The sequence below is a fragment of the Leuresthes tenuis genome, unplaced genomic scaffold, assembly GCF_036924035.1.
Source record: "Leuresthes tenuis unplaced genomic scaffold, fLeuTen1.0.hap1 SCAF_13, whole genome shotgun sequence".
Classification (NCBI taxonomy): Eukaryota; Metazoa; Chordata; class Actinopteri; order Atheriniformes; family Atherinopsidae; genus Leuresthes; species Leuresthes tenuis.
The window spans coordinates 15,219,893-15,244,378 of NW_027325367.1; the positions used below are offsets into that span (position 1 = coordinate 15,219,893).

At 43.2% G+C, this 24,486-nt stretch overlaps 1 protein-coding gene and 1 long non-coding RNA gene across 3 annotated transcripts in view; both read right to left on the minus strand.

The window, feature by feature from the left end:
- On the minus strand, positions 1–23,996 carry itpkb (inositol-trisphosphate 3-kinase B). Of its 2 annotated transcripts, none has more exons than XM_072362163.1 (11): positions 23,826–23,996; positions 23,372–23,519; positions 22,484–22,744; positions 20,729–21,700; positions 6,462–6,561; positions 6,038–6,075; positions 5,726–5,901; positions 5,127–5,331; positions 3,880–3,981; positions 3,414–3,485; positions 1–2,677 (listed from the first exon to the last, which is right to left on the minus strand). In XM_072362163.1, the coding sequence occupies exons 1-11, from the start codon at positions 23,870–23,872 to the stop codon at positions 2,468–2,470; spliced, it is 2,331 nt and encodes a 776-aa protein (XP_072218264.1). In that variant the 5' UTR covers positions 23,873–23,996; the 3' UTR covers positions 1–2,467. The 2 variants fall into 2 exon arrangements, with proteins under 2 accessions (XP_072218264.1, XP_072218263.1); XM_072362162.1 differs by having other exon boundaries at positions 23,372–23,522.
- Positions 1–24,486, minus strand: part of LOC140267025 (uncharacterized) — a 123,402-nt gene that overhangs the window by 40,340 nt on the left and 58,576 nt on the right. The window lies entirely within an intron of this gene.

The window sequence follows — 24,486 nt, forward strand, 5'->3', positions numbered from 1 at the left end:
TGAAACTACACAGTTTAGTTTTTATTGCTCACCAAGAACCTGTTACATTATGATACATTTCTCCCCTTCTCCACGCAGGCACCGTTTAAATAACCAGTATTTCCATTCCACGTAAATGGCTTCTCTTGGCTGAACAACATTAACGTCTCCTTTTCGAATATCCTCTTGCTTGAATGCAAGACGTCCCACAGTTTGACTGTCACACATATTGTAACACGTGCGAGCCAGCGGACGGAACGAGCCAGCAACCCAGAATTCAAAAACGTCACAGCGTCCAGTGAACTAAAACAAATGATAATATGGTTTAAATAGAAGCAGAGCAGGCTACAAATTAAGACCAAACAGTTGAGAGGCTAATAAACATGCACCCACTTGTTAGATTAAACACAAAAAAAAACCCCACATTTAGGACTAGAATTACAATAAGTCATAACATTTAAAAAGAAACATATTTTCAGTTGTCTGACTTGGCTTTGTAACGTCAAGGCACTGTGTAGCTTAAATAAGATTGTTCATGGCTGTAAGTGTTCCACGGGATTTCACGACAATAACGTTATCAGAAGAAGAAACAACAAGAAAAGAAAAAGCGGAACTAAATAAATGTTACTGTACAGCTTGAGCGATCCCAAAGAATGTGGGACAAATGTGTTGAGTGTTGGACAGCAAAAGCACGGTGGATGCTACAGGTATGTTACACGCGGAACGAGGCCCCTCCACAACATAATGCAGCTGCTGTGGGCTTTTTGTCTTCTCCTCCTCCCCTCCAACTCCTACCCATTTGCCGGCTACTGTGAAGCAAGCGCGATCAACGTACAGCATCTAATCTCTGGCCTACAACTGTGAGCGGTAAAACTGAGGTGGAAAAAAAAACACAAAACACAGTCAACTGCCTACTTTTTCTCTTTCCAAACAGCTTAAGTTTGATTAGTGAAAACACACTTAAATGTACAACTTCTATCACAAAAATAATAATAAAAAAAAAGTGTAATAAGTGCGTATTTTCAAAAAATAGGCAAGGTGTTTGAATTGTGTCCAACCAGACAAAAAGTGAATTCAGTTTTGTTAATTAGAAAAAAAAAAAGTATTAACTAACTGTAGCTGAGCTGGAACCAAACTGAAATACCAAAGAGGAAGTCGAGGCATTTAGTGGCAATCTCAGAAGATTTTCATTCAAATATGTCTCTGAATCACTTATCTATTGCCCAATGAGGTAAAACTATAGTGATTGAGCCTATTGCCCGCTAACAAAAGCATTGCATGACTGCAAGTCGCCAGTACCATGACCCAGTTAACATTTTGGTATCAAAGGTTTTGCAGAGTTACAAAGTTTCCATTTGTGGTCTGTGTGTAGTCGCTGTAGTATTGGCCAATCACACAGAGTCGCAAAAGGGCTCAATTCATTCACCCAACTGTAACCCTGCCACCTCGAGCCCAGAATCTGCTGACAAGCGGCTTTTTATCAGCTGTTTAAAACTTATCAGCAATCTGACCGACAGAATCAAAAGGCTCGGATATAAGAATCCGTCGTCTTGATATCGCCAAGTGGCCTATAAATAGAGGTGTAGCCAGATAAATAAGGGTGGAAATCTTCGAGATTGCCACTTTGGGGTAAAAAAAAAAAACACAAAAGAATTGAAAGTTCATTATGGCATCTTTGAAAAAGAAAAACAGAATAGTTTAAGTGCTGACGTGTTGAAGACTTAAAGTGTGATGTTCCTTTTTGAAAGTGCCAAAATCAATTCCCAACATACGTGAAAGTCAATAATTCTGGTGATATTCCATCTATTCATGCTTCAGTTTTAAACAAACTCCATGCAAGGCCAAAACCAGCCAAGAACGGGACCGAATGGTTTTCTGTGCAAACACAGTGACGTGATCTAACGAGTCGATGCGTTTTTTGGTCCCAATCAGCATCACGGGCGCTGCTGTCAATCTTACATTCGTCTTTTAGTCTCACAAGGCTACTACACACGCCTAAAACTAATGCTGAAAACAAGGCAGAATCATGACCGGGCTTAAGTGAGTCACGAAAGACTAGCTAACGCGTTGTTGGTTCCGGCCTTTACATTGGGATCGATTTACAGAACAGAAACATGAAATATCGACAGTCTTCAATTTGGGGCCCGTGATTTTTGGTTTTGAATGGTGAATGCCTTTCAGAAAAGGCTGTGTTGTGAGAATTATGGGCGTAACAGATGGACATTTTTCACGTTTGACATCACAAAAACTCAGGTGTGACAAATTTATGAGGAACTGAGCTATTGTTAAAGTTCCACTTGTCTGTGGCGACTCTTCCTGTGGCGACTCTATGAATGGATCCAGCCATGCACTGGTTTAAGATGATGCAGCTTCCAACAGGAGTTCAGGGAGTCCTCGAGGAAGCCTGACGTGTTCCCCAGAGAAATGAAGAATGAGTGGAAGTGGTTGTGTGTCCAAATGTTCCCTTGGATTTAAAAAGCCTCCGATTTTAAGTTTCAGAGTTCCCCATTGATGAAATGATGTCCACCAAACTATCAAGTCCAAAAAGGTAGCCGTCTTCTCTGTTTCCCTCGACCCACAATGCTCGGTGGGTCAGTTCCTCCCCGTCGGGAAGAGGCGTGGTTTTCCCAAAGTCGATCATCCAGACCCTGGCCCGTCCCTTACTGTCATGAACGAATAACAAGGAGCTGCCGATCACCTGCACGCACACACACAAAGGCAGGGTGAATGAGGAAAAGAGGAAACAATTACTGAAACATTTTTTTTTTCACTCAACTTCAAGTGCCCGTTTGTGTATTTTCAAAACATTAGCTCACTTCCTGCTTCGTGACGTCAATTTCACATACGGCTGTTTGCAGGAGCCTGAGCGTGTTAAACAGAATGTGTGATGTGTGGTCAGGCTGCCGAGATCCGATCTCCACGACAAGATGAGAGAGCTGCTGTCACTGAGCAGCACTGCACACCACCTTACAACAGGGAGCTACAGCGTAATTAACAGCGAACTAATTCACCGGCTAAAAGAATGCGCAGCATGTTAAGGATGGAAAGCTGTAAGACCCTCTGAGAAAAGGAAAACTGCCGCATATTGGGCCAAATGATAGAACATATAGAACTTGCTGCAATACACAATCAACTGACGGCAGATATTAATACGATTCAGCTCAAAGGCGGTGCTTCTACATGATGTGCCCCTAATCAGATGAGGTATTTTAACTATGATGTGGCAAAACAAAGAAAAGAAAACAAAAAAAGGAAGCGACAAAGCAACCTGGCATCCAGCTGGAGTTAACATTTAACATATTCCGAAATATAAAACAGTGTTGCCTGTATGTTGTTTGTATGTATGTTTTTATAGTCGCACTTGGGATCTTTTGTGTTAGATTACAATCCAGCGGAGCAGGTGAGTGTTTTCATCGCTGAAAGTGTGAGTTTACCTCGTGGGTTTTGAAGAATGGGGAGGTCTCCAGAGTGTCTCTGATTTCTTTTAGCCTTGATAAGTAACAGTTCTGTAAAAAAAACAAAAAAAAAAACACAAGCAGCTTTCACACCATGTTCTGTGATTTAGTTGTGATGCAAAAAAAAAAAAAAAAGTGCTTGCGTCATTCATGTTGCAGGGACATCACACTGTAATACTGTGGGACCTAAAATCATTTTCCACACAGTAAAATCATTAGATATCAGTGTAACGTGTCTTGAGATTCCTGTTAGCTCACAGTGTTTATAGTTAGTGTAAAGGCGAAGTCTCTGGGAAATGAAACTAAAGCTCATAATCTCTATCTAATGTCCTCTACAGTGATGACTGTGTGTGTGTGTTTCCGTAAAACAGTTCAACTTTCAATTCCACTCCTCTTGCGTTATTCCGACACAAAAGCAAAGGCGGTAAACTACAAACATACTCACCAGAATGTCCTTATTTCCTTTTACAAAGTCATGGAAGGCAGCAGTGACTTGCTCTCTTGTCTTTGTCTTTTTAAAATCTCTGTTCACCGTCCCGTCCTCCTTCTGCAACGGAGATGAAAGGGACATTAGCGGTACAACTGTCTGTGTGAGAGTTTCTTTGTAGGTTCATTTGCACTAGAACCATGTAGTGTGACGATGCATGTGAGGAGCATCACGGTTTAAGCTTTTAATGATTTTTTAATTTTCATGTCTTAAGTAACAACAGCTTCAAGGGCTAAGAGTTTAAAAGAAGCAGGGGGAGGTGGGAAGGAGAGGGGACAAAGGAGAGGATGGACAAGAAATGCAGAACAATGTGAGGAGGAAAGGAAACAGGGAAGGAGAGATATTTTTAGAGATTTAGCCTTAAAGGAGGGAGGGGTCTTTTGATTCTGTGATCCTGGCCTGAACATCTACACAACAACTACTTTAAATCTGACCTAACTTCACATTTTTCCCAGTTTCCCAGAATCAAAGGAAAAAAAGTCAAATGATCAATAATTAAAATCAAGCAAAGAGAGCATCTTAAATCTATCATTCCCTTTTAATATTAGGAATGTGGTCAGAAGTAGTATTGCATGTTTTAGCTTCAGTAGCAGTAATACATGGCGATGGTCACCCAGTTTGGTGGTTCAGTGTGTGGAATAAATGAGCTTTTCTCATTCTGCTCGCTGCCAGGCAACAAGGTACTATTTAAAGAGAAAACTTTTTTCCCTTTATGGTTTAGTGGAGGAGTCTTTCTGTCTCTCTCTGTCACAGACACAGATCGTGCCCAATTAAGCCATGTTTTTCACATATATTATAGGCAAATACAGCAGCTACAGACATAGACACGTGTTAAGGTTCCCAACGAAGGGAATGAAGTAAACGTGAACTAAAAAAAATCCACACAGTATTCTCCAAACACACATCTCTGCTCCCGGGGACAGCCCTCAATGTCAAGGCAACGGACCCACCGGGAGGCTGGGAATGTCCTTATATAGCCGTGACCCTCAAAGAGACAAAGAGAGTGTGCGTTCCATGTCAGGACCGTATGTCGAGGCCTATTTAGCTGCCACTGACAGGCCTCGCGCACACACATGTACCTCAGAGGAAGTTTCTGGGCAAAACAGGAAGTTAGATCATGCCCCTAAAACACCCACACAGCAGAAGACTGGAAGAAAAGAGGGAAGGAAGGCTGCACATGCAGCTTTATTCTTTGTGAGTCTTACCTTGACTCCCTCTATCCTGAATCCCAGGGTAGCTGTTGAGCTTATGGTCTCCCTCCACTGCATGTATCTCGGTTTGGTCACCGCCTTCTTGTCGTTCTCCTCTAACGTGGGCGCCTTGGGATCCACCTCGATCATTTTCTGATACATGTCGGGTCTCGGAGAAGGCTTCTTACGAGCTTTGGTCAGCTCCTCCTCCAGGTAGGTCCTGGAGTGTGAGGAACACGCAGTTGGTGGGCGGTGAAGGTAACAGAGGAGACGACAGCGTAGGTGAGAGACGTGACAAGTAGGAGGCAGAGATGAGCAGGGAGGGTGAAAGAGAAGATGATGAGAAAGTGCTTCCTTTCAAATAGCATCACCCAGCTCGTGAACACCCTTTAGGAGAGCATTTCCAACTCGACATTTGTAACAGGGGTCTCGTTTTTCGCAAGATAACAGTAATCGAATCATTAAAACAGGTTTGTCCAGCTAAAAAAACAAGAACAGTAAGACAATCGACTGAAATAAAATGAACGACTAACGGTAACTGTCAGAGCATATTAAATATAATCACTTTCTTGAAGGTTTTCTGTGACATCACGTCATTCAGTGCATTCTCTCACCTTATTCCCATCTTACAGTCCATCACACATGGGAAGTCAAACTCAGCCAGCAGGTCCTCCATCTGGTTGTATTTTTGGCCATCCTTCTCCACGTCTCCATGGTAACCCGGGACGTATGGGCGAAGCACGTCCCTCATCAGGAGGGACAAACAGCGCTGCTCACATTCACAGTGTTTCTGAAAGACGTCATTAACAAATGCTCTTTTGATGATGTTGGCTACACCGACTCAGTATCAAAGAAACGCGGAAGCTTCCTAAACACAGAATGGATTGAAACGAAGGCGTCATGACTGCTGGTGAAGGGTGTCTTACTTTTAATATGCGGCCGTTGGCTCCCGCCTTGAAACTCCCTGTAAAAAGACAAAGTTTCACTGTGAGGCAGCTGCAGAAAGAACTCTGGAGTCAACTTAGAAATCCATCTGAAGCCTACTCAAATAAGGCAATGCTGGATGTTTCCCAGAAGAAGAAAAAAAAAAAGGTCTACGTGTGTGTTCTTCATCATTAAAATAATTGCCATCATCAAGTCTCATCACAGCGTTGGCTCAGAATAGAAATGAAGAACACGACTGACAGAAGCTGCTCGGTTAGAAATCGACCCCAGTCAACCACACCGCTAACTTTATGGGTCACAGCTGTCAGCTCGAGCCAGAAAACCCTTTTCCATGTCACAGAGGAAGGCTTTTTTTGTTGTTGCTGTTACCGTGTATGTGATGGGTGCGAGTGTGTGTCCACATACCTGCATGTCCTGCCAGTTGAATCCAGGGATATTTCTTCTTGAAGGACATGACAAACGGTGACCAGTGGACCATGTTCTTTATCTTCTTCCAAGACTTCTGCTACAAAAACGCACACGGACAAAACCACATTTATCACCTCGCAACGATGACGCGACACGAGCTTCACCATAACCGCTCTGCAAAATGTCTAAATTCTTATTTCTTTGAGTTCTTAACTGGGGAGAAGATGTACTGTTCTCCAAAAGGTGATAAGGAAAACATGGAAGACAATGTTCATCATTTCAAACAAGGATAGTGTATTATTTTTCTAATAATAATTGTATCACTTTTATTAAGATGTAAGACCGTAACTGACTTGCTTGGGCTTTTGGATCATTTACATGTGGAAAGCCCAAGCTATGCAAATTTCAAAGCTGAATCTCAGTAACAAACGACACCAAACCTAACAAACCAAACTAGAGTTTGCTTTATTGGGAAAAGTAAAGCTCTGTCTCGGTCTCTGATTTTATTCATCGGCGATTTGTAGCTGAAGAATTGGGTTTATTTCGTGGTCCATGCTGCATGGTAGAAACTCATATAAATACGTATCTGCGTCCTGCCACACAACCCACAACTGCATCCTCGCACAAGTGTGTCATCATACCCCTGCTATCACACAGTGAACCTTAAAAGAATGTCAGTTAACTGGAATGGTGGAAGTCAAGAGAAGGTCTGGAAGAGAAGGCCTGAATGTGAAGTACTACTGAGAGCCGCTTGTTGCTGGCCGAAAAGTCCAAAGAACCCCCATTAAAGAGGCATCTACTTCTCTCACAGGATGAGAAGTCTATACATTTTCTCCAAAGTCACGGTGGTTTTGTTTGCTAGAATCAGTCTATCTGATGCGTGTGCAGATGGCCCTTCTGGAAATGATTTAATCACAAAGTAGATGCAAGTCAGAGACACAATATAACTGTTCTATCTACTCTTGTCCAAGCAAGAGATTTAAAATCCAATAGAATAGATTCAATTAATCAGCAGAAAATGCTGAAAACAAACATCACATGGTCTGACAGAAGATGGCCTCTGCAGTAAAACAGACCTCAAAATTCGCCATGGACCTCCAGTAGGACGCCAGGGCGTGGGAGATGGCTCAGGAGTCTCACAAAACATGAACCCTTGTGCACGAAGAATGAGCAAAAGTGCCCCAAATCAGAGCACAAAGACTAGATTGCACAGAATATCAAAGAAATAACATTAAGAATTAACTCTGTGCCTTTTGGAAATTAGGCACTCTTTGACTATTTACAAAACAGTGTACAAAAATAGTCCGGCGTGCCAACTTTTGCGCAATTGTTTGTTAAAGTGAAGTAGCTTCCGCCCTTTCAGCTGTTTAAACCCGGCTGACTGCATGATTCATGGGTCAGTGTCACACTAATATTTGTTTTCCGAAGGTGGAACTTGTGATGATGAAAGAGCTCCAGCTGCTGAATTAAATAAAGAGAAAAACCTCTCATTCCTGTTCTCCTCCGATCCTTTTAGCTAATCCACTTCTCTTTCCAGCTTTCTTTAATGGCCACAAGCACAACAAGCCTTTAAAGCAGATACACACACACACACACACACACACACACAGTTGGGAATCCCTGACCCTGGGGAGCTTCCTGGTTCTCCCACACTCTTTTCTTTTCATGAGTTGTTTTATAACATTTTAACTAAACTCTGGAGCACTGAGTCGGGGTTTCCCCTGGTGACACACACACACACACACACACACACACAATTACACGCAAATAGACACAACGGTTCACCAAAGGCTCTCCCAGTCCCTGGCAAGGACACGCTGAACTGTGGAGTCCTGCCACAAACAGACACACACACACAGCATTGTTGTTTCAACATAAACTGTTTTTTTTCCTCTGATCCAAGACCAGTTCTTTGTTATTTCTCCAGCTCTCTGGCCTTTGTGATGGACAGTTTTCCTCCAACAGTTGTGTTAATATTTATTCAATACTTCAGTACATAAACTATCAAGAACAAATGCCGCTTAATCAATACTGTCCTTTCAAAAGTCACTGTAAGCTCCCTCTCACCTGTTTGCGTGCTGCTATTCTTTTTAACTGTCCTGCCAGTTTCAAATTCATTATGTGCTGATTTCCCCACTTGCAGCACCTCACTGAAGCCACTGCTGATGATATCGTAAAAGCACTGACATCCCGGAGAGTTTTTAATGCCAGAAGCATTACATCAGATGGAAAAATTCCACATGTCTTATTCTGTGGGTTCAAACAATGCTTGGCTGTACAACACTGAGACTGAGGAACCAGTGGATGCAGCAGCACTAGACATAAGTTTAACGTTTAAGGATGTTTTTGAAGTGGGAAAGGGGCTTATAACCTTTCCCCTTAGATGTCTTGTAATACAGGAACTGATGCTTCATTGTTAAAGATGATCTCACTGGCAGAAAATTTCCTCTGGTCCGCAAACAGCAGGGGGAAATAATATTATGTCTACAAATAACTTGTGGGTAGAAGAAGAGCAGAAGTAAGGAGAAGGGGGAATAAGATAAGGGAGGAGAGCACCATAGAAGGAGACATTTAACCCGTGTCGCATAATCTGGACCTGATGAAAATTCATCAGCTGATATCATGACTATCTATGGTTAGATGCATGCATGCACACAACTTTCAGTCGGTCAGAGGCAGTGAGGGTGGGTTTTTTTCCCTGCACCAGTGGAGGGTTGAGAAAAGAACTCACCTTCTGCAGACGGTAAAAGACACACACAGTCAAGAGTGTAGAAATCGCACGATGGAAACTCTTTAAAAGCGAGGGGCAGCTGAAATGGGCATAAAGTCTGAAGTCGTGCATCGGGATTATTAGTGTCTAACTTACTTTGGAGGAAAGGCTCAGCAAAAGAAATGATTTTGAGATCATTCCGCAGATTGTGTTGCTTTCGCTGATATAAAAACAGAATGCTGAAGCAAGATTCTGGCCTGGAGGAAGGAAATATCCTTGTGTTGCCGAAAAATATTTGCTCAATTTCTGCTTTTTCACGTGTAACTAAATCTTGAGTTGAAACAAAATAGCGAAATAAAGCAAAAACATCAAGCGAGCGCATCTGTTTTTTTCTTGTGTTTCGAAGACATTTGATAGTGATTTCAGCTTTTTTTCCCACCATTTTTAGCAAAAAAAAAAAAAAAAAAATTTATGAATAAAAAAAATGTTTTACATTTTTTTTAGTTTTAGCAAAAAAAAAAAAAAGGAAATATATCGGGCTGCATCTCTGTCAGCTCAGAATGTCATCTTTCTGCCATGCTGCCCACCGAAAGCTGGTGTGTGTGAGCTCTGGAGGGTAAGAGCCTGCGCTGCCTCAGGTGTGAGTTATAACAGATGTGGTCACAGTGTGTGGATTTACTAACTGTAGACATTAAAAGCACAATGAAGACAGGAGAATAGGAAGTCTGCACTTCTAATAAAAAAAATAAAAAAACTAAAGATGTCAACTATAAAAAGGTACTATCAGCAAAGATGCAGCTCAATAAAATCTTCCTGGAGTAGGGCTGTCATACTTGACTAAACAAGAATTAAATCCTGCTATAAAAGCTTTCTAAGGCAGTAGACGTGAGTCCTGACTGAGATAAAAGTAAAGGTACCTGAGGTGAAGGTACCTGAGGGCGGCTGCTGCGGAGGTGGACGATGGCAATGATAAAGATGGCTCCGACTGACACAACAACACTCCAAACCGTGCACAGCCATGTGGACCACATCATGACCAATCGGCTTTCAGTCAGCCAGACAAACCAGCGGGAATGATGAGCTGCCCGACGTCTGTCCCTCTCTCTGCCAGAAAACCCAGCACCTCTGACTTCTCTTTCTGCCCTCCACAAGCGTCATGCTTGAGCGTCTGTGTGTGTGCAGGAATAAGCAATTGTGGATCATTTGATTGGCAAAACAGAGGGTAAACACGATATAGGGATGCAAATTTCCACACAGGTCTCAGGTGGAGTTTACTGTGCGTGAGTGGGAGAGAGACCAAGTACACACTACTGAGAAACTGTAAAGATTTAGAGGATGAGCAAATATAACCTTGAAGTTTGTTCAGTTTTTTATTTGTGTTTATGTTGCATATTTTTTGAAGTCACCAACAGGTAAAGCCTGGTGTGTTTAATGTGATTATGAGACGTAGAAAGGTTGTGATGAGAGTTGCAACACTGGCTAAAATAAACAAAGGGAAGCATCCGAACCAGCAGCTCCCACGCAATCTATTGTAAGCGACTGAAGCTGCTACAGTGAAGCCTGTCACTGAGCCACAAAGTACGTCTGTAAACTAGCGCGTCAACAAATCCAGACATTCTTTATGTGTGAATTTGCACAAGCGTGTGAAACGATCACTTTGAAGACCTGAGAGAAAGCGACCATTTATCGACGCTTTATCACTTAATCCCTTCACTAAAAAAAAGTGAAGAGAAGTGTCTGTCAAATGACTGCTTAAAATAACCCTAAAACTATTTGATGTGCAGTAAAAAAAGAAACAGAAAAGGACAGTCTAAGCTGTCTCTGTAAAGATTAAGTGGGAGATTTTACCATCTTCATCATTGTACTTGATTGAAACCGAAGGAGGAAAATGCATCCCCATCATTCACTAAAAAAGGAACAAAGCTATCCTACTTTTTGCATGTCGTATGAACTGTCTCATGCATGCGTGCTCTTATCAAGCATTTAAGCTTCACGCATCAAAAACAAACAAACCAAGCATGCTGAATCAGCCAAAAAAGGCATAGATGGGGGGGGCCTGTTGGAGCCAACAGTATAATACACACCAAAAAGACAAGCCTGGTGAATAAGGCCCCTTATAGTACAAGAAACATGATGCAACATGCAAACATGATGCATTTAGTGCATATCCCCAACTCACACAGACTCACAAACTGATCAATACCTCTGGGGCAACTTGGGGTTAACAATTTCTGACAAAGTATTATATTCTTGGAGGACTATTACACTCTCAGTCAAAGTTATCTACACTTATCACTTATCTACACAAGACGACCGTTTGTCAAATCAATCTGAGAGATCATGTGGCACGATCCCACATCTGCAAAATACAAACAGCGTACAGTTATTCAACATGCGGAACCCTGACTTAATGTGTCAGTGTCTCTGTTTTCATGCTGTCCCGTATCGGCGTGTCAGTGTTTTACACAGTGCAAAAGTGTTAATCATCACACCCCCACAGGACGGAATGAATGTCTCCTGTGGGAAATGATTCCTAAAAAAAAACTAGTCTTGCGTGTTCGTTGGCACGTTTCTAGATGTCTTCGAAGAACCTCTTTTTTGCTCGTTGGAAATGAAAGGAAAAGTTCACCATCTCTCTCCGCCTATAACTCCCCTCCAGTTCATCCTCTTTCTTTCCCACATTTTTCTCTGCCTCGGCGTGTGTCATTCCTATCTCTGTCTCCAGACCAACTGGATGACAAGAAGAAAGCAGGAAAAACAGTAAAGTTTCCATTGAGAGAGAGAGAGAGACAGAGAGACACAGAGAGAGAGAGCGAGAGAGGGAGAGGAAATTGTAAGCGAAGGAACTTCTTGTAGACAGGAAGTGGGGGGGGGTTGCCGCTTGCCTCAGCGACAGTATTTTCCACATCCGCCGCTGACTACAAACAAAAAAAAAGATAGAAAAAAAGCTTTGCCATCTGTAAACAACAGATAGAGTGGCGTGAAAAACAGAGTCACTGAGATGGAGGGTATTTATTGGCCCCCAAATGTTCATCTCTAGAAATCTGCATCATGTTTCCCAACGCATGCGTCAGAAACTTTTCAGATGCTGCATTAAAAAAAAAAACAACCTACAGACACGAGGGAATCTGATGCTCTCTTGTTAACCAAAAACAATCAGGTTACGGACAGAAGGGCAACCACATATCGCCCATTTGCATGCAGAGAGAGTGGTGAAAGAAGAGCGTTGAACAACTAAAACAAGCGCGGGCCAAAGGGTAACTCAGGGTTACAATGTGCGATGTGCAGAAGCAAGGGAAACACTGATGCATGCTGATGTTTTCAGCGGAGAGTCACGGAGGAAATAACAAGCCTGATATCTCTTACCACAAGGTCCCCTTACAGATAGAAATACTGCAACTGTCTGAGTCTGCAAAGTTTAGACTGAGAGGCTCACACACCAACACACAATCAAACACAGAGAGTGCACGGAGGGTGATGCAGGCTAAACAAAGTGCTTGGGGAGAGCATGATAACTCTCTAAGCAACCAAGGGTGGCCAGTGGAACAACAGCTTTTGCAAAAGTGACTGTGAGGTGAGAAAAAAGGGACAACTCAAAGACAAGAGGAGGTTTAGATGTTTGCGGTGCGGCTGCTGTTCGGTTACGTTGTAACTAAATACTGCAGTCACATGAGGAGACTTCTTTCCAAATTGAGGTCACGATGGAACATTAAAAACCATATCTGACTTTTGATCTAGATCTGACTCCGAATTAAACCAAACAAGCAGGAGTGTTTGTGTGTGTGTGTGTGTGTGTGTTTGTGGAGGGGGGTTTCTGTGCATGCTCACTAACTAGCTTATAAAAGCGTGGTCACTTTCTCCAAATCCTCCTCATTGAACCTGTTGATCTCCAGCTAGAGTAAGAGATGCACTCTACGTCCCTTTTTTTTTTTTTTTTTGCAATCATGTGTCAGAGCCAGAAGGGTTTCCCCTGAGCAGCAGATCCAAAACTGGCGACACTTTCAGCAAAAAATGTCAGAGCCAGTAAGAGCAGGGCGTCCTGTGTGCCTGGCTCGACCTGCACATGCATGTTCTCACACTGACAAGCTCACAAAAAGACAGCAAATAAAGAATTGAATGGTGTTCCCCTTTGTACGCTAAACTAAAAAGGCACTGCAACACACACCCACACAAACAAGGGTTATACACACACACCCACACACACACACACACCAACTTACAGACTCACATACAAATACTGTACAGCTGTGAGAGGGAAACTCGGTTTGACGTCACAGGGTTGCTAAGCAACTTGCCGCCGTGGTGGTGAAGATTTTCCACTGCAGTACAAACACAGTGTGTGTGTGTGTGTGTGTGTGTGTGTGGTGTTTGTGTGTGTGTGTGTGTGTGTGGTGATATTCTGTGCAGATCCAGTTTAGCTACAGTTTTGGACCTACAGTAAAGTCGGGTTTTAGTCGGATGCCGTCCGCCACCAAATCTCTTCTTTGGAGGGGGGGTGGGGGGGTACTGGAGATGAGGCTAATGGATGAGTAGAGGACAACCTGGGATTCTGAGGATTAAAGTTCAGGTCAACGTGTGACCCCTTTTTTTGGAGAAACAAATTAAAAGGATGTGAGCCAAACTGCGACAGCTTCTGCATGCATTCAGTGCATTCAACGAGCCAACTCTGCAGAGAGATGTGTACAGAGGGTGTGTCAATGAAAGATTATGTTCTACAGTTTGCAGTTGTGGTAGTAGGGGTGCAGTTGTTTCTCCAAGAGACACGTCTGTTTATATAATTGATCTGCTTATTTATTCGGCGCATCGTTTCGGTAAGTGACGGTTCTTCTTTGGAAAACGTGTCCAAAAATGCCAAGCGTGCCAAGTTTTACATAAACTACAGACAGCGTTCATAACTGAATCACTTACAGAGTGACTTTCACGACTCAAGCCACACTGTTTTTTTTTTCTTCCTTCCAGTAGCTTCTACTTAACGAGCTTTAATGTGAGCCCCAGCAATGACAAAACTTTATGGGGATGGGAAAAAGTAGATCTTCGGGTTTTGAGAGGCACAAAGAAAAATGACTGAATGACTGAAATCATTATGGGGATTCGTTTTCTGCAGGTGATAACGGATAGACTGGCTTACTGTCAAATAAAAGGAATGACGCCATTCAGTTTCATCAGCCCATACACTTGTTTGTACAGGTTGAACATGTCCCTAACTGTTCTTATCCAAGATACTAGTTATTAACCGTTTGTATTTCCAAGTCATTTATGCACTTTAGTATAACGGCATTTTGTTAAACCAATGTTCTGACTTTTGGTGCCATCCCCACCAACTGTACTTTTAGAATAGTCAGAGGTGCAGTGTAAACCAGGGAAATGTCTGGTGAGCCCATGTTTTTTTAGTTAAGGTTAATCCACTATCAAGCTTCAGTAACAGGGAGCGTAATGTAGTAAAGAGGACGTCTTGTGTAGTCTGCAAGACTAAAGGCCTTGTCATGTATGACTCTCTTTTATTTGCAGCTGATATGTGAAAGGGGCTAGTGATGGATCTCAGGGGACAGAACACTTCACACGCCCGCGCAATTTTATGTGGAGGAAGATCAAGGGCGCCGATTGTAACAGCCTTAAAGCCATTTGAAGTCAAATTCTCACAGCACCTGTTTACATTTGGCATTAACGTGCATTCTGTGTGATCTGATCACAAGCGGTCAACAACAAATACAGTTGTGAACGCACTGAAGACGCGTTCAGATCCAACTGTTAAGGCTACATTCAAAGGTGCGCCCCCCCCTGAATGCGGTTTGTTTAGCAGTCTGATTGCATTCTGGGGTACACCTACTGTTCTGATGTGACTCCACAAAGGCGGCGGAGTTACCACTGGAACCTTTTTCATGCTCTTCAAGTTTCCGAAAAACACATTTTTGGTAAAAAAAAGTGACGCCAAAACTGGGCCAAGCCGCTGGCTGTGAAATGATGCTACAGCAATCTGTGGGAATATTCTGAGGAACTTATTTGTCCAGGCTAAAGGTGACACTCAGCTGGATTGCTGGGAAATCTTTTATCAATTTTTTTGTTGTTGTTGGTAACAAACTAATGAGTGTTTATTGGTCGCATTGCTTGATATGTAGGTTACCTCAGACCTGTAGGGTTTGTTTGACTGCTGTTGGTGGTGATCGTGCCCGCTGTGGTCACTGTGACACAAAACGATTTGCATCAATCAAATACACAGCACTTGTGTACAGAGCGAAGTTGTGTGCAAAACAGCTGGTGGCCTGCCCATCAGAACTTTGTGGGTTAAAAGTTTCAGTGCGTGTCTCAGAGGTGTGTGACACTGGCTTCTGCAATAAATATGACTCAGGTGAATTTCAAATGTGTTGGTGTCTGAATAAGGGTAAAAATTCAGCTACTGAATATATTTATGATTTTACTGAAACACCAGGAAATGTCCTGATGTTGTGCTTGTTGCTCGCTCAGCAGATAGTGAGAAACAGGCTACTCGTGTATGTTTTCATTTCAATCATTGATTATATGGGCTTGATTTCGGGTAAAGGACCTGGGGGAGATGGCAGTCACTACGTCCACAGTAAATTTACGGCTGGATTGTGAAATTCTGGCCACTCTTCTCATTCTATCGATAGAAAGGAGGTTTGGTGAAGGCTGAGGTTCATCTGTCAGGACAATGCATTCAGTACATTAGAGCGTTCAAAACCTTGTGACATGTCATCTGAATGACATGTCCAGTAAACCGGTCTCAGATCTCAATTTAATTAAAAATTGATGGTGAAAATTGAGAAAAAAAAGAAGCGCCAAGCAAGGCTCCATCCTCCAAAACCGATCTGTCAAGTGCTGGAACCTGACTGATGAAGAACACTGTTTTTTTATTAGTGAAGTCCTCAAAGAATGCAAACTGCCAGAAAAGCCAGAGGAGGTGCAACAAAGTACAAACTGATTCTTTTTTTCCTCTACCTCTACTAGACATCACCCAAGCGTGGCAATTCTGAGATTCCTGCCGGGAGTTGTGCAAACCAACCAGGAGTAACGCGGCATAAATGCATCGAGGTGTCACTTCTGGACACTAAAATTCGCATTCCAAGGGTTGATTTTCTGTTGCTTAACTGCACTTGCCCCAGAAAAACAATTGCAGCCACTGACATCTGTCATCTCGCCAAAGGCACAGCTCTGCTGCTGGCAGCTTCATCTCTAACTCCACACAACTCAACTGAAATCTCTGGGAAGGAAAAAAAGAAGAAGAAAAAAAAAGACACCGATGCCTATCTACAACAGGTGTCCTTCAGCTGAAAAATTATGAGAACTGGAAGACGCTGCCAGCACATATGTATGTGCCCTCAAACTTTGGAGAGAAGCCCAACAGCCAAAAGATCTGCCAAGCAGTGTCTTTATATGGCTCTGCTCGAGCATCAGCCTCCACCGGTTAAGAAACGAGTCGATATCATCTAAAAGCAAACGGCCACAACAGAGCAGATGTGTTTGAAAAGGAAAGGAAGAAAATATCACGCTTACTCTGGCGAGCAATTCAGAAGAATGTCCTAATTAAACCTATTATGACTGGAAATGTCGGTTGTAAGCATAGCAACTGCATTTCCAGTGATGCAGCGTGAGCTCGTAGCTTTGATTAATGTGCTCGTGCTGCATTTGTATCAGGATTTTCTTCACAGAGAGTGCTATAAAATTTCCATTCTCTTTGACGCGTTTCTGTCACCTTGGAGGTGGAGTGTGCAGGACTACAGCAGCACGTGTGTATTTCCGACATCTTCAAGTGTCTTGCAGTGTAAAAGGAGTTGGTGCCGCGTTTTCTTTGTCCTTTGAATAATTAGTCATGTAAACAAAGAAACGCATGTCCTCTACTGTCAGCTGAAAACAGCATATATGCGTTACACATTGCACTGCCAGTCTCTCTGCCAGTTTAACTCTGTTGTTCTTTCTTTCTTACTCTCGCTCCTCTTCTCTCTGTCCCTCTCCTTTCTCCCACATACCTCCCACACAAGCAAGCATGCTTTATGTTTCTGCGCTTCTGCCTCCTGCACACATATGTCGGGCTTCCTTAAAGTGCAAATCAGGAACCGTGACAAGCTAGAGGCAAGAGCCCGAATAAGCCACACATCTGACATCTATGAGCTGTAATGGGGGACTTTTTTTTTATTTTTTATCATGAACTATAAAGTGTCGTCCAGTTGCTTGCAGATTCCAGCAGGAGTCTCTGACTCTGTGTCTTTGCCAAAACAATGAGCGGAAATATGCAAAGAGCAATACAAACACCATTCAAATCCATCAGCCAAATTCATTTAAACAAATGGCTGGCAAAGGAGAGCAAGGATGTTGGTTTTGGGTGGGGTCATTCTAGAAATTATGTAAAAATATTGACAAAAAAAACCCACCAGTAAGACCACCGGGAGACAGTAAAAACACAAAAAACAACTTTAAAATCTGGTAAATAATCCTTTGTTAACTTGTAACAGTTTCAAAGCAGAAGTGAAATGGCCTCGTGGACTTTCTCGAGCTACACACCCACCTACACACACACACACGCACGCACACACACACACACACACAAACACTTCGTACCCAAACAGGCTTCAGCTTTGTATTTGAAATGCATCCAAATGCAGGCAAAATCTAAGTGTGTGAGGCCGGCAAGTTCTGCTGCTTTCCCTATTTTTCTATGTCTCCCGCTCTCTCACACTATTCCAAACATGCTTTTAAAAAAAACTCTGCGCACGCACAGGTCGGGGCACAGAGCAAGCCTTGTTACTGTCAATTTTAAAAATTACTCAGGCAGAGAAATCAGGCCAGTTTGACACAGGAGCTCCCAGAAACATGCACAGGCACATCCAGACACACCGACGAGGTGCACAGCGAGGGGCTTCTGAAACTAGTTTACCAAAAGAGGAGCACCTTTGCCTTCCTGCTCGCACGACCTAATCTTCCTGCCACACCTGACTGTTATGTCGCTACGATGAGTTATCATTTCTTAAACAACACAGGTTTCTTTCTGTCACTCCACAGTCGGTACAGTCCTGTTTAAAAAGTCGTCATCACGCTGTGACCTTTTATTACGTGGCTTGAAACCAAAGCAGACATGCATGTTGAGACAAATTCTTTCCAGGGGGGTGTAAAAATGTTTTAAAAAAAGACACTGACTAAATTTTAAATACCAATATAGCTGCACTGTCACAGCTGCAGATTCAATATGCTCACTTTGGCATATTAGCTCACCAACCCACCTGTATATTCAACATATGTGGCTGAGGCTGCAGAGCGCCTTTAGTTTTGACTTTGTGTTTCTATTCGATGACAGAGGAGTGCGAGTCGAGCTTTTCAACTCACGACAGTGAGCTGTTGATGGTTCATTCAGGTAAAGAATAAGGGGAATATAAGTGTTTGCTTTAACGTGTACGGTAATCCGCACATGCGGTCAGGGGATGAACAGATTTGTTCAGATTCTTCCTCTAAGAAAAAAAAACAAAACAAACAACAACTAATCTTGAGATATTTCCATCAGGGACGAGAGCAGCCGACTGGGCGACGGTACAACTCTGCGTCGACAGCATGGCTGTAAACGCGTGGGCCTAAATAACTGGAAACTAGACAAAAAAACGTATATGTAAAAGAATAAGAACGTAAATAAGGAAAAATGCGCAGAAAATGAAATATTGTGAATTACAATGTCGAATAAATAGATTTGAAAACATGAAAACAAAAGACGTGAAAAATGTACAAATCCAATTTTTGCATTTATTCATTTTTCTTTATCTTTCACCAGTTTGCTTATTTTTCTAAATTTATTTCAAGATAATCTTCTTTTCCACCATGTTCATGTTTTAACTCCCCTCCGTCCCGTGAGCCAATTGGCTTTGAGCATGAGCTGTCTGCTTCCTTAGCATGAACTTCAACTACTCCTGTCACATATTTCACCTCGACTGTACATCAAAACCTGTTTGTTCACACATTTTATTGGCAGGAAGATAATGCATACTAGAAGTGCCAAATCAAATCTTTCATGTTACAGGCACAAAGCCTAAATTCAAAAGCTTCTTTCAGCTTGTGTGAGACAGAGTTTAAAACTAAACATCCTGTTTGGGGTCACAGAATTTGACGGGTCACTCAGGATGCTGCTACACTCAAAGGCTAAATCAATTTTTGTTGTGTTTAAACTGCAATACTCACTTACATAAAATCTTTGATGTCTAAAAGGGATTGAGCCAACTTATTCAAGACCGGCAACAACTTAAATCACTACTTCTGTAGCAGAATGTGGTGGGTTACAGAATTTGGTGTCACACCCAAAGTGCAGTGGAGCCCTTTATCAAAAATTTAGGCCTTGTAGATTTCGTACGATGGCTCATTATTGGCCTCAAATGTGTTCATTAGCAGATCTTGATGAACAATTACAAATAAGTAACAGGCGACCTAAACTTCACACACAACAACGCTGTTTATAAAGAGGAAGCCAAGGACTCATGTTCAAATCTGATTGGTTTGGGAAGAGGGGGAGGATGCAAACTGTGGTTCAAAACTGGTGTGGCTCACTGAAAACGCTTGATGAAAAAGTGAGGGCTGACTGGGGGGGTGGGGGGGAACCCACAAAATTAAAAAAAAAATACTGCTCTAAAGAAGAGCTATAAATAAAAACATTTTTGGGAAAAATGAAAATGCAAATCTATACACCAATGAATTCAAATGCTTTGTACTGCTCTTCTTTTAGTTTTGTCACTTTATTTTTCACAATAGAACCATTCTGTTATTTGTCTTAATATTTCTACACTTATTCATTTATTTTTGTGTATATTTCCAAGTCCCCCGCCCCTGCGACCCTGAACAGAAAAATGATGGATTTCCAATTTATTTCCTATTTCCTAATCCTATTTATAATATTTCCTAATTTATCTTCTTATTCTTTTACAGATTCATTTCCCCCTCAACATGCCACATCCCAAAATAAAAGACCAACAGCTTTTCAGTGGGAAACACAACCCCTTGTATAAAATGCAGATTTTCCAGCTCTGATCATCTGATGACAACAGACAGCCAAGTCTGACAAGAAAGAAGACGCCTTTATGTGGAGCAGAGTCTCCAAAAGACACGTCACACAAGCGTTCGTCTCAGTCCATAGTTAGGAATCGTGAGATGGCAACATATTCCTGGGCTGCTGTTCTATGGACATGTGACATGACAGGAACCACAAACCACAAAGAGCATGTCAATCTAGTGATATATCTATAACTAACCCTAACCAACTGCATGGGGTTTCGTGTGGCATTAAACTCGGGGTCTGTGGCGTGGAAGTCAGCCGACCAACGCCTCCTACGACTTAGTGTCCGTGGCCAAATCAAGGGTGTGTGGTAAAAAGATGTTTTGTAGTTGCTATGCTCAAGCTAACGCTGTCCTCCAACTGTGGAGTCAGCAATGAACTTTCATAAACATAACGACATATCTAATCTGTTAAGCATTTGCATTCACGGTTACTTATCATGGAATCCAGTAGGCTTGATCACAAGCAGCTACAGTCGCACACGCAGGCACATGCTCACATTTCAGGGCTACTTACTGCCTTCTGTTGAGATCTGAGAAGTGCAGGGTTGAGGAGATGTTCTCCCTTCTCTGTATCACTGGAAATATCCTCCTCTGACTCCTCCCAAGAAGAAGAGAAGCCAGCCGAGGAGGCGGAGGAGGACGACAGCTTCCTGAGAGACCGGGTGGAGGAGTTAGGAACGGGACTAGAGCTGGGGCTCGGGGAGCAGGACAGTCTGTGGTCTGAGGCCGGGCCTCCGGGAGTTTGAAGTGTACTCTCCAAACCGTGGTCAGTTATTATGACTGCAGGGATGGAGGGAGAGTGGTTGGAGGCGTGATCATCAATGTCCAGCAAACACGAGGAGCCCGCGCTGTTTTGTGTCAGAGGTAAAGCAGTGCTTTCGCGGTGGATGCCCAACCTGTTTCCCTCTGGCTGGAGCAGCACTTCCGGACACCACCGGTCGTCTTTCTCGTCTGTCATTTTTTTCTCTGTCCGTTCTTTTTCGTCTCCCACACTCATCTGGCTTTCTCCCTCCCCTCGATCTTTTTCCTCCCCCCTTTCTCTCTGTACTTGTCCCTCTTTTATCTCTCCATCTGTTGCTACATCTTTTTCTGATGTACCACGGAAGCTCCAAACAAATAGTCCGTCAGCACAAGGAGTTTGTGCTGCTGTTTCTGAGCGCCAGTCATTCTGATTCGTCAGTGTCCTGTTCTCCACGTTTGTGTTGGCAGCACCGCCGTCCCTCTCACCTTCGTCCTTCCCTCCTCTCCTTTCTCCTTCTGGCTTTACCTCCTCCAGTTCTCTGCCATTTTGGATAACAGAGGGAACTTTAGTCTCTTGTGGGTGGGTCATTGGGTTTTCAAGAACTGTGTTTTCTTGGCTGGGATGCGATGGGGTTTGACTTGTTGCTCGTCTGGAGGACCGAGGGCTGCGCTGGAGCTCACTGTTAAGTACCTGGGCACGAATCCCAGAAATGTGTGCCTCGAAAATGCCCACTTTCCCTCTGACCTGAAAGAGACAAGAGAATGAGGGTCTAATTGCAGCTACAGTTTGGTACAACTGAAGGCAAGTTTACGTTGATGTTGCTAGGGTTTTTTTTTTTCATATTCACAGGTGTTTTTGTGCACCAGCAGAACTCTAACTGATGTGAGAGAGAAACCGACAAGAAAAGATGTCAAAAGCATTATAAAATATCCAAATTAAACCCTGGAAAAAGACCACGTTCTGGCTCGTATTTACCATAGCCTTGTCTGAGTTGTTTGCAAGCTACAGATTCATTGTGTGAGGATATGAAGGATGGCAGTGTGTGAAGGGTTTTCCACTGAATACTGAGAAGCAACATGAAACATGTAAATCAAACCTGGTGAGACTTGAACATTATGTGCTTTTGTGAAAAATGTACATTTATGAGTAATGGCACTACATTTCTGATTCGCTTTTGTCATTCTAATTGCAAACAATCTCAAATTTAGCACCATTTCAACTGATATTTCTGGCAAAGATATGGTCACACAGTGGTATTGCAAATTCATAAGACAGTTATTCTTTCCAGCTCCCCTACCACAAAAAGCCCAACAGATAAACAGCTGAGAACTGTGAGAGCCCAAGCACATGTGCTTTACCATTCTCCCCATTTGCTGAATGTTGCATCACCTGCTGTATATCAGCTTCGAGGGCTGCTCTTTCTGACATTATCACTACAAGTCAAAATAAAAAAGCGAGTCCTTCATTGTTGGCGTTTGGATTATCAGGCGTAGAGAGAGGCGTGGATGAGAGAGCATGTGAAGTCACCTCAACGTTCTGCAGCTCTCGGTGGATCTGCAGCAGCTGTGCCTGGCGTCTCCTTTCCTCTCGCCTCTCCCCTCCGGTCTCCGCCTGCCCGTCTCTTTCCCCGCTCTCCTCGCCGCTCAGGCGCCGGACGCGCTGGCCAACATTGACTCCGAGGCGCTCCGGGCTTCGCGCACTTGCGGAGCGAGTGCGAAGTGTCGGGCTGGGGCAGAGCAAGGACGGAGTGGGGAAGACAAATGTTTCTCCCTGAGATCGTGGGCTCGTCTGGGGGAAGAAAACCCATCAAAAATAATCATTCCTACAAAACGGAGGCAAACACACAAGCTGAGCAAGTAACTCGGCAGCGTTTTGTAGAAGAAGAGCAGTTATTTATGTTTCTTGCTGTTTAGTTATGAATATTAGAGGCCCTGCCAGAGAAACGCATAACAGTGTGTTCAGTCCTATCACACTGCTTCACTCTGCATTGACACTTCTACACTGGATCGTCCGCATCCCTCCGTCTAAAATCTATCTTTCTACATCAAGCAAGTGTTGAGGAGCAATGGACTTAATTTCGATGGAAAATCACTGTCAAAACCACAAGGACAGATAGAAATGTCTATCTATATTTCCCTTTATTATTTCCTCTTATTCTCTTGTACATTTCGTAATGAGAGACTTGACGGTGGCCACTGAAGCCACAAGTGGAAACTACGGTGTCACAGAAGAGCCTCAGTGAAACAGAAGCACAAGTTTCAGTGCCGGATCACGAGCAAAGGAATGAAGGTAACACGTCAGCCTTTGCTTGCAGGTTAGCGTCATGTACTCAAACTTATTTGGTGGTCTGGGAGATTAACTTTTGGAAAATACATGAATGGGGCTCTCTCAGAGCGGATGTGGTGACCAGCCTACCGTGGGGCTTGTTGGGCTGTAGAGACCTCCACCCAGTGACTGACAGTAGGTGCTACGATCCGGAACGGGTAGCACAGGCCGGGCCGCTGAGTTGGTTCTGGTTCCAGAGGTGGTGCTGGAAGAGCCTGGCTGGGTGTGAAACTGATTACTGCTGCAGAGAAGAAAGGTGGACATTGTTGGTTCGCTAACATAAAAAAGGGACTCACAACTCAATGTGTCCTATATTCAGGATTAGTGTGGCGTTGAAATAGTGTCAGAATCCGGCTGTTTCACACTGACATGAGAAGGAATGAAAGTCTCTGTCAAGGATTAGAAATTAAAAGCAATCTCGCCAGTCTGGTCTGACACCTTGACAGATAGAACAAACCATAGTGCCCAAACAAGTTTAAAGAATGCAATCACGCTGCAAAAATCCGAGCATTTCCTCAACAGCGAAGGACAAAAAAAAACGTACCTGTTCATGACTCCAAGGCCGTTCAGGTTCAAGGCAGAGGCTGCCATCCCCGCGGCCAGGCCTGGGGCTCTGAGTGCTGGGTACACATCTGACAATCACCCCTGAAGCTGCGGAGAGGCCTACAGAACAGCTTTCAGTGTTTCCTGTTCATCCAGACAGCAGCAGCAGCTTCAGACTGCAAGGAAAAACAGAAAGGGGCGAGAAGAGTTCCCATCATGCAGTACTGTCTCCAGTTTTGTAATGACCATAAACTGAAGCAAGTTTGAAAACATTACTCAAGAAGTAACTAGATAAATGCCCTTTCCAGCAAGGAAAAATAAATCACGTCAGATTTCCCTTTCCTTAGAAGCCATTCCAGACTGTGTCACGGACAAAAAGATTATTCATGTAGGACTGCTGGAAATAACACGAATTAAACTGTTTGAGAAACATAGATGGGGGATAAATGAGCCCGTAAACCATTTCACATAGCCTTTGAAGCTTCTTTACAGGAATTAACTGCGTAAAACCTGCCTGGTGTTAGCATGCTAGATTTCTCAGTGTTCCTATGGGAAGCTGCTGCTCAATGTCCAAAGGTCAGCCCTGCTCTGCAGCATCAGACTCTGCTCTCCTTTGTCTTAGGATGAAAACTAAAAAAATAAAGGGCGGAATGGTGAACATG